The 10,489-nt window shown below is 56.0% G+C and overlaps 1 protein-coding gene across 7 annotated transcripts in view; it reads left to right on the top strand.

Moving 5' to 3' along the window:
• Positions 1-10,149, top strand: part of XXYLT1 (xyloside xylosyltransferase 1) — a 194,097-nt gene extending 183,948 nt beyond the window's left edge. For all 7 annotated transcript variants that reach the window (XM_023214779.3, XM_023214785.3, XM_023214781.1 and 4 more), the window contains one exon: positions 8,646-10,149. In XM_023214779.3, the coding sequence (XP_023070547.1) occupies positions 8,646-9,042 (397 nt within the window). In that variant the 3' untranslated portion in view covers positions 9,043-10,149. The remainder of the gene's footprint in view (positions 1-8,645) is intronic.
• Positions 10,150-10,489: the final 340 nt, after the last annotated feature.

Below are 10,489 nucleotides of genomic sequence, written 5' to 3'. Positions count from 1 at the left end.
CCTCCCATGAGGGTGAAGGGCGCTGGTGAGGATTGATGGAGTCTAACTGGGGACACAAGGTTAAATTCCACACATACCCTCCCTACCGCCCTTCCCACACATGCCTGCACTCTGCTCGCTGTTCCGGAAAACACCATGTGTCCTGGCACTCTGTCCTGTGACCTCCAGCGCCATGAGGCTGTCGGGGACAGTGAGCCGACTCTGAAGGTGACTCTCTGTGGCTTTGTCTTCGCTCTGACAAACCCTCCCCCCCCCCCCCCCCCCCCCCCCCCCCCCTTAAACCCAGGGAAAGAGCAGGGTCGTGCAGCTGAGCTGGGGCCTGGCTGCCCAGCTGGGCCAGGTGCCTGTGGATCCTCACCAGCTTTGGCTGCCGGCTCTGTGGTCTGCTGGTTGGGTCCTGGGGCTCTCACCAGAGTTGAGCTGCTCCCTGTGACAAGTACTGGGACTTGAACAGCTGCTCCCTGTACAAGCCCCAGTACTGGAGGCTGGGTGCCTTCCAGGGCCAGTGCTAGGCAGGGCGTCACCCAGAGGGCTGTGGGCATCCCTGGGTAAGGTCACCATCTGGGCCCCTTCATTCCTGGTCTTTGTCACACTGAACACCTCGTCACAGATGTGGGTTCCTGGGCTTGGGGAGCCATCTTTTCTGCCTTGTCTTCTCTGTTCACTTCCCTCTAGTGAACTGGGCCCAAGGCACGTTCTTCTCCCGCCCCTGCCTTTCTGAACAATTGTGCCACTGCCTTCATCCAACATTCTCCTCCTCAACTCCTGCCGTCTGGCTTTAGACTCTCTTATGCCTTCCTTTATTCATTAATCCATCCGTTTGGAAGTAACGGTTCTGAGGGTTCTTCTGTGCATCAAATGCCCACGCCAGGCCCTCCACACATAAAGATGAGCGGGACACGTCCCCTTATCAGTCCCAGCGTCGCCTGGCTCTGCCCACCCTCACCCTGTATTTGTCTGTTACTCATTCCTGATTGTATTATGCAGAGCCCCTGGGAAACGAATTCTCTTTCTCCAGCCCTTCTCGCACCCAGCCCCTCCTCCTCCATAGATGACGTCATGTCTTCCTTCCCTGACCTCTCAGAACTGCTGCTGTCCTCCCTTCTGTCCCTCTCTGTTCCCAGCTGCATCCTGGGGTTTCTCTTCCCGGACAGCTCTTCTGCCTGGCAATTCTCCCCTTCCTGACCTGGGGCAAGCGTTTCAGAGCTCTCCGCCGCAGGTTCCTCATCTAGAACATGGAAATCATGGTACTTACCTTGTTTGCTTATTACAAACATTGTATCGTTTAAGAACTTAAAATAGAGGGCCTGGCACATAGTAAGTCCTCAGCAAATATTAGCCATTATCGTGATTCTCATTTCTGAAAGAAGCCACCCTGCCCTTTCCCCGGTATTTCTTCTCTTCAGTCTGTCTTTCCCTCACGTTTGCATTCCTTCCCCCGGCATACAGAATACTCAGCTCTCCCTCTGTAAAATATCCTCCCCTCTGTCCTCTCTTTGCCTCTAGGTGCCATCTGCCTCCCGGGCGTCTGCTCCTTCCTATTCACATGCTCCCCACTGCTTTGGGTCTGGCTTCCCGGCCTCCGTCCCTCTCCTCCTCCAAGGTCACTGTCGCCTCTTGTGGTGCTTCCAAGTCCTTGCCCTCTACAGCTTTCCATGCTGCTGTATTCCCACATGCAGTGAGGTACTGGGGGCAGGTGACACTGGGTAGGGGGCCAGGAGATGCAAGTTGAGGCTGCCAATCTGGGGGCAGGGGTCAGAGCTTCCCAAGGGTCTGATGAGCAGGTTGTGTGTGGGGTAGGTCAGGACGTTGCCGCCAGAGAGGGCAAAGACGAGCCTTCTTTGCCTGACAGCCTACAGCCTGAACTTAGCCTGAGTCAGCACAGGCTTCTAGCACCTTCCTTCTTGAGTTGAGATGAGGTTCTGCCGGGGTAGGGGAGGCCCCATCCGTATGACTGGCATCTTGATAGAAAGCGAAAATGTGGACCCAGAGGCACGTGTATGCAGGGAAGTAGCATGTGAATATGAAGGCAGAGAGCGGGGTGATGCCTCTCGCAGGATCCCAGACGGCCAGCAAGCCACCAGGAGTGAGGGGAGGGCCTGGAACAGAGCCAGCTGCCAGCACCGTGATCTTGGACTTCCAGCCTACAGAACTCAGAGGCAGCACCTTTCTGCTGCTGAAGCCGCCCCGTTGATGGTACTTTGTGATGGCAGCCCTAGCGAACTAACAGAGCCCATTGGCCTTTAGGTAAAAATGAGGCCCACCGTGCAGGCTGTAGCGGAGGCAACTCTCCAGAATTCTTGGCTGGTCTACTAGCCACCCCAGTGCCCGCCCTGTCACGACTGTCCCTCCTCCCGCCAAAGGCCCCTGCGTGGCGTAATTCAAAACAACGCAGACTCTGGGAACACGCGCGGTCAAGTTCCAGTGCCTGTGTCGCGGTCGGCCGTGACCCGTGCAGGCACCTTCCTCTCCTGGAACGAACAGGTGGGCGTGGGGTGGGTGGTAACGCTGTCCTGGCTAAAGCCGTGCACATCCGCTCAGCAGATGTCGCCCCCTTTATCACTTCCCTGCGCCCCCAGACCTTCCTCCGGGCCCTCTCCCTTCCCTGAACCCCTGTTCTCTCATCAGGCTGTGCAGGTAGTACAGAGATGCAAACAGTTGCAAAGCAGGGGCACTGGCAGCCTCCAGCATGCGGGGAGAGGCTCCAGGAGGCTCAGGCCATGGTGCTGGTTCTTTCTGGAGAGGAGGGGCTGTGGCTCATGTTGGGGGAGGGGAAGCCCTCTGCGGTGTGCCTCCCTATAGGGTCTCTGTGCGTCTCAGTGCTCTGAGAGGCTGCCCCACTCCTGCCAGGCAGCCAGCACCGACCCCGGTGCCCACGCAGCCTGTGAAGCAGCAGCCCTGCCTCACCGCCCCGGCTCGCCCTGTCCAAGTTCTGGGGATGGTGTGGTTTGGAAACTCAGTTGCTGGCCTTTAAAGAGGGCTGGGGTTTGAAAACAAGCACATGTTTCTTATGAGGTCCCACAGACAAAGGGCGAGCACATGCCTGCCACCTGTTTAATGTCCCTCCTGTTGCCCCAGGCAAGGCCCCCCCAGCCATTCGGGCACCCAGCTCTCCTCCAAGTGCTAGCGTGGTGAGCTTGGAGGAGGTGGGCCCTGCCAGAGAGGAAAGCACAGCCTCTGCGCCTCCTGGCAGGCTGGCTTTGAGCGCTGCCGCCTTGCCTCACCATAGGGCTTGTTTTGGGCAAGTGGGAGGCAGCAGTTCCCTTTTCTGGGCAGAGGCATTTGTGGAAAAGCATAAATGATTTGCCTGGAAATGTGAGGTTGCCCTTTCAGCAGCGTGACTCTGGGCAGGGCAGTTTTTGAGCCTCAGCTTCCTCATCTGCACAATGGGTACACGAACCAGAGTCCCTAAGAGTTTTCAGGCCTGGTAGACCGTGTCTCTATGAGGAGCCTCTCTTGGTCCTACTGCAAATGGCCTGTGTGACGTTGGGAATACTTCTTTTTTTTTTTTTTTTTCGAGATAGAGTTTTGCTGCCCAGGCCGGAGTGCAATGGCACGATCTCTGCTCACTGCAACCTCTGCCTCCCGGGTTCAAACGATTCTCCTGCCTCAGCCTCCTGAGTAGCTGGGATTACAGGTGCGCACCACCACACCTGGCTAATTTTTGTATTTTTAGTAGAGACGGGGTTTCGCCATGTTGGCCAGGCTGGTCTCAAACTCCTGACCTCAGGTGATCCACCTGCCTCGGTCTCCCAAAGTGCTGGGATTACAGGCGTGAGCCAACGCACCTGGCCTGGGAACACTTCTTACCTTCTCTGTCCAGTAGAGCTGGAGACCTCAGCCTACTTTAGGTCTTGTTATCAAGAGATCCTAGTAAGGGTCAGTTGTGAGCTGGCAGTAAGGACTGCTGTAGGGACACGGGCACTTAGAACTCTGTGGTGGCCCTACAACTCCAGGATGTCCATGTCTCCAGTCGGATACCACAGGGCAGTGGTTCCCCTAAAGGACTGAAGGCCTCGAGCCTGCCCCACAGAACTTCAGCCTCAGCTCCAGGTAGGACCAAGATGCAGGGTCATTGGTCTGAAATTAGCCGGCATCAGCCAGCCAGGGCGCGGGGTGTCCAGAGAGCCTCTGGGCCTGGGTGGACTTGAAACATCCCTGCGTCACCCCAGGGGACCTGGCTGGCGTGGATGAAGCGCTGGGCAGCTGCCAAGTGTTGCTTCCCTCCTGGCCTCTAATCTCAGATGACTGGAAAACAAGGTCCTTCCACGTCAAACGAGAGCTCACTGGGCCTGGTGCACACGCACGGGTGTAAGGGGAATCGTGTCTCCTGGTTCTGGGCCTCGCTGACTGCACAGCCTCCAGGCCGGGAGCTTCCTCCGGGAAGAGGCCCAGATGCTGGCCCTTCAGTGACTGCTCTCGAGGCTGAGGACGCCCCAGAGGTACACCTGGCGAGGCCGCGTGCTGAATCTCAGACCTCAAATGGAGCCTTCTTTGCCTGACAGCCTACAGCCTGAACTTAGCCTGAGTCAGCACAGGCTTCTAGCACCTTCCTGCAGAGTCTTGTGCAGACAGCTCGGGCTCATTGTGTTCCCATCCTCGCTTCCTCCCTCTTGGAGGTGGTGTTGGTGAACTCGGCCCGAGGAGCTGAGAAAGAGGCAGGAGAAAACAAATCACGAAGAGTCGGAGGCAAAAGGGCCTGTGGTTTGGAGTGGCGGGAGGAGGCGGCGGGATTGCGGATGGCCACGTGTGTCCTTCACAGGGGAGGACGAGCCTTAGATTCTCCAGCCAGGTCTCTCGAAAGCCGTTTAGCAGAGCAGCCTTGGTTGTGGTCATCAGGGAACGACTTGAAGCGAGGAAGTAACTTTGCTTTTCCAAATGACTTCAGAAACCCTTTTCCATAAAGATGGGTTTTCTTCATGAAAGCTAGTTCACTAGCTTTTAATATTTTTATGATTATTAAGTTATATTCAATATTAAAAATTTAGAAAATACATTTATGACTGGAAGGATGTTCTTAAAGGTTCTTAATTTTCCCAGTCGGCCTCCTTGACTTCTAGAAAGACCCAGTATTTACCAGGGACTATCTGCGTGGGGGCTTGTTTTCCAGTTCAAATTATTTCTAAAGGGGCGAAAAAGGCTTATCCCCTCTACCGTGGGTGTCCAGGTAACTATGGAAGATGGAAACAAGACTCCCCACAGGCCAAGTGGTTAGACAATTAGACCAATCCAGACAGTTAGAGCAAAATGCCTGGGTTGTGGGCATGGGGAGGTTAGTCAGAGAAACTTCTGGATGCTCCAGGACTCAGAACCAAATACCTGCATTTATACAGAGGTTTCCTCTGAATATACGTCGTCAGCCCCAGGCCCCTGTGAAGAAGGGCAGGGGTCTGGGACACTCAGTGCCCTGCCTCGAAGAGGCCTCAGGTCTGAGCCCCAAGTTCCTAACGTGCCAGCAGTAGCCGCATCACCCAGTCGCCCTGTCCCCCGTGCCCTGGCCTTGGCCTGTGCCACCCAAATTCAGAACTAAGATTGAAATCCAAGCGCACCTCCTTGGAACCCTAGCCCGTGGAATCCGAGGCAGGCAGATCAAAGGGACCTCAGCGATCAGAAGCGCTGCCTACGACAAACTGAGGACCTCTGTTCCCGTTCTGCAAAAATGCAGACAGTAATGTCCCTGGACTGCCAGGGAGAGGGAGCCAAGGTGGAGAGCGCGAGAGGGCTTTGTGACCCACGCCGTGTTGTTGCGTTGGGGGCATTGGCGGGACTGCCTGTTTAGGCCATTTTGCTGTGGGATAGAAGTTCCTTGCACGAGCTCTCATACTGTCCACACCCCGTATCACTCCTTCTGCCCTAAGGCTGATGTGATTCCTCTACGAGAACCAGCGGACGCAGAGGCCAGAGAAACCCGCCATTCCCCCAGGTGACTGCTCTGTCTGTCTGGGTTCATTTGGGGATGGTAGGGACGCCTTGAACAAGGACGCCCTGAACATCGCTGTGGGTGGAGACGTCATTGTTCCTTTTCAGGCTGTGTTTCTGCTCACACGGGGCAGCTTGCACGCCCAATTTCCTGTCCCTCCTTTGCTTCTCAGGCTGATGCCCAGACCGGTCCTTTCTGGCTCCTTATCATCAAATACCTCTTTATCTTGATTGAGCGGTGGTGCTGGGCATTGTCCCCAAAGAGCCATTTGTGCCGTGGCCTTCTCCTGGAGGCATATTCCATCCTCTTGCCTCCGGCCCCCATCTCCTGAGCGCAGCGAGCTCAGTGCTAGCTGACTGTTTGCTCCTCCTTGCTGCAGACGTGGAAGATTTGGGAGCCTTCCTGCTGAGGTTGGTAAGGATGCCTGGGGCTGTGGGCGGCCTCTTTGCTCCCCAGTTGCTAGGGAGTAGAAACCGTTTAAGACATCTGAGCAGCCTCTCCATGGTTCCTGCTCCTCACTCAACCCCACAGTAGATCTGGCGGGGAGGTTGAGGGCTCAGTGAAACTGCAGGTGCAGCAGCGGCAGCGTCGTGTCCTCAGTGTCCTGCCCCCTCTGCTTCCACCCGCCATCCGTAGCTGCACGGTTCACCCCACACCAGCCTTTCCATCGCTCCTCATCAGCCCCGTGATCTTTCCTGGGGCCCTGCTGTGCTGGTGCCCTTTGAGGTGCTGTGGACACAAGAGACTGCACGGGCCGCACCCCCAGCTGGGGGAGTCTTCTCCCTCCTGGGTCCTCTGGGGAGTAAGAGAGGAGACGGGGACAGTAAAGATGGACGCGTGGGCTCCTTGGAGCACGAGGTTGTCCAGGACCTCGGCGGGCACAGGCTGTGCCTCCCTGCCTCTTGTGCCCTCCCTCCCTTTGGTCTCTGCTCCACCTTGGTAAACACTTCTGTTCCCAGCCCTCGAAGGGTAAATTGAGCTCCTTTGTGGTAAAGCACCCGCTGCCCCTAGTCACAGGGTCCCTCCTCTGTGATGTCGTGGTGCCCTGGTCTGCCTGGTAGAATTTTAGCTGGTTTATAATCCGGTCCTGAAATGAACCACTGGGAAGAAATAGGGAAAAGTAAACAGGCAGCTGCCACACCGCATCCCAACCCCATGTGACCCCATCACCGCGGGCTTTTGTGGCAAGACGACAGCATCTCACTTTCCTTGAGAAGCTTATTTTTGCCAAGGCTGTTATCACCAGGCAGGCACCAGAGCTCCGTTCCACTCCCAGGCCAGTCACAGCAAAACACAAGCAGTGAACCTGCGGATTCCCCTGTGAGAATGTCCAAAGGGAACGTTTCCGCCTCGCCAGGATCAAACTCTCGGCATCTCTGTGATATGTGAGACCTTGAAGTATGTTCTTCTGTTCCCAGATGCGGAGCAATGTGCTGGTGCTGAGAAGTGACCCCTCAGGGCCATGGGCAGGGGCTCTGGTTTTATTCCCCTGTGCCTTCTGCTTCATCACGCGGATCCTCTCCGGGAATTGGGTGGGGAAATCTCTCTGCGGGGTACCGGTGGGGCAGCTTCTCCAGACTGGGAGGCAGAGTTGGTTCTGCCATGATGCGTTCCCCGCCGTGAGGACTCACTCCCACGCCTGTCCCTGCCACGGTGTGCCTCCCGATGTCCCTCCTTCCTCCAGGTCACAGGCACGATTGCTGTGGCCCCTTCTCTGTGGGTGTGGGCTTGATGCCTCTCCCCTCCGTCTGCACACCCCTTGCAGCACACACAAGGCTTTGATATTAAGGAGGCTGGAGGACAGGGCAGTGCTTTAACCCTGGCACTCACAGGGAGGTGTCTAGGCACCTTTCCTCTCTCCTGCAGATGGAGGCATTGGGGTAGAGGACCTAGAAGAGGCTAACACTCCCTGAACGGTGAACCTAGATTGGTTTCTAAATCTGCTGAGAGAAAAATTGAAATTGAAGCGACATTCCTTCTGAAGTGGACATTGTCCTACTTGGCTCTTCTCCAGCTGTCTCTCACCCTAACCCAGGTGTGCCCTGGGCTGTCACAGGCCTCCCCAGCTCCTGCCCAGCCTTTCTGAAGTGCCAGGCTTGGGGCTCGATGAATGAGCCTTGTTGTAAAGCAGAAAACAGTTCGGTTGCAGTCCGGGTTCGGCTGCCTGCGTCTTGACTAGATGTCTATTCAGGATTGCGTCCCTGCTTCTCCCTTCTCCTTTTCAAGATCACAGCTGAAGACAAGGGGGTGGAAAGTTCTACTTAGATTGCTGCTATCTTAAGAATGTGGACTTTGGAGCCAGATTGTGTGGGTTCAGTCCCTGCGTCTGCTGCTTACTAGGTGTGTGGCTTTGGGCAAATACCTTGACCTCTCTGTGCGTCGGTTTTCTTGGCTGTGACATGATGTATCATCTCGGAGCATCCATCCCTTGGGGTTGTGTGGGGAATAAGTAAGCCGGTCTGGTATGGCGCCTGGTACATCCTCAGTCAATACCAACGTTGGCTGTGGTGAGGACGTAGCAGAGGATGGTAGAAAGAATCTGGGGCTTGGGGTCCAGAGCCCTGGGTTCAGGTCCCAGCTCTGCCACTTGCTGGTGTAGTGATGCGCATCCTGCACCGCAGAATGTTGCGGTGTTTGCGTGCAGGCTGGCTGTGCAGACCCAGGGCAGCAGCCGGCAGGCCGGTTCCCCGGCACACCGGGCTAACTCTGTCCTCTCTGCCCGCAGGCACACGTTCTGGCAGTTCCGCCACGAGAACCCCCAGACCAGGGTTGGGGGCCCACCCCCCGAGGGGCTGCCGGGCTTCAACAGCGGGGTGACGCTGCTGAACCTGGAGGCCATGCGCCAGTGCCCGCTCTACAGCCGCCTGCTGGAGCCGGCGCAGGTGCAGCAGCTGGCCGACAAGTACCACTTCCGCGGCCACCTCGGGGACCAGGACTTCTTCACCATGATCGGCATGGAGCACCCCAGGCTCTTCCACGTGCTGCACTGCACCTGGAACCGGCAGCTGTGCACCTGGTGGAGGGACCACGGCTACAGGGACGTCTTCGAGGCCTATTTCCGGTGTGAAGGCCACGTCAAGATCTACCACGGGAACTGCAACACTCCCATCCCGGAGGACTAGGCGCACCCCCGCCTTGGCCCCGGGGCCTCCAGATCTGGGGGAAGGACGGGGCTCCGGACAGACCCGAGAGCAGCGTGGGACCCGCTAGAGAGACACTGCAGGGACGTCCTGTGATTAAGGTGCTGAGACCTCCTGCCGGGCAGGTCACTGTGCTAAGGCCACCTGCGGAGGACTGGCCTGTGCACTGCTGGTGCTTGGGGCCTTATTCCTTCAGGGAGCAGGTGACATGAGGGACACGCATGGGCATCTTCCGGTGGGCTAGGAAGCAAGCACTTGAAGAGAAGGAAGGGGAGAAGGGGGCCCCCTTGCTGTCCGCCTCTAAGGAATGGAAATCCTTTAAGACCTGGCCTCTTTTGGACCAATATAAATTTAATTTAAATTGACGAGAAAGTACAAACAGTGCTGCTCTAGCACCCATCGAGCCCCAAACGGGTCAGGTAAGCCAGGGTTTCAATGACCAGCCCAGTATCTAAGCTTCCAAACGAACGCCAGCCCAGCGCATATACTCACCCTGGGAGGCTGCGCGCGTCTTCTCCTGACGACCACGTCACTTGGTGTACGTTTCAGGATCGCCTCTTTGGGGAAGGACTTGGGGACCCACTGGGGCCTGCATAAGAAAACTTAGCTCATTACTAGAGCACTCACGGCTTTTATCTCCCAGCTACATGCCAGAACCCCATTATCCTTTATTTAACCAAACCAGCTCCAGGTGACCAGACTCTACTCAGAAAGCAAATTCTCCTCAAAGAACAGAGATTGGCCACCACAAGGACGTGCAGGAGACTGTCTGGACCGGGAAGACTCACTCCAAAAAGGAGCCCGGGCCGGGCACAGGGGTCAAGCCTGTAATCCCAACACTTCGGGAGACTGAGGTGGGAGGATCGCGTGAGCCGCGGAGGTTGAGATCAGCCTGGGAAACACAGTGAGGCCCCCATCGCTACAAAGAATTTTACAAATTAGCCAGGTTTGGTAGCTTGTGCTTGTTGTCCCGGCTACTTGGGAGGCTGAAGCAGGAGGGTGGCTTGAGTCCAGAAGTTCACTGCACGGATCTGTAATCACACCATTGCACTCCAGCCTGGACGAGAGTGAGACGTCTGTCTCAAAAAAGCAAAAAATGAAAAGGAACCCAGCAGTTCACAAGTGTGACCATGTGGGCTTGGAAGAGATGTCACTCGTGGGCTAGTAAGCATTCTAGTTTATTTGTTTAAAAAATCCCCATCATACCACGTTAGACCGTAGACCTTAGCAGAAAGTAAAGCCTCGTTTCTTCTGATGGGCCCTCCTGTAAGTGGGCTGCAGATGGGAAAGCCCCAGGGGTCCATTTGTGTCATTTAGCTGAGGTCCTTGGAGAAATGCTGTGGGATTTTCATCTTGTGTTGTTTCAATTTCATTTACCTTTTTCTTTTTCCCAGGAGTGAGGATAGCTAATAAATAATCTTTGAGAACA

Source organism: Piliocolobus tephrosceles, chromosome 2 (genome assembly GCF_002776525.5).
Source record: "Piliocolobus tephrosceles isolate RC106 chromosome 2, ASM277652v3, whole genome shotgun sequence".
NCBI lineage: Eukaryota > Metazoa > Chordata > Mammalia > Primates > Cercopithecidae > Piliocolobus > Piliocolobus tephrosceles.
This window is presented reverse-complemented; position numbering and strand designations above follow the sequence as displayed.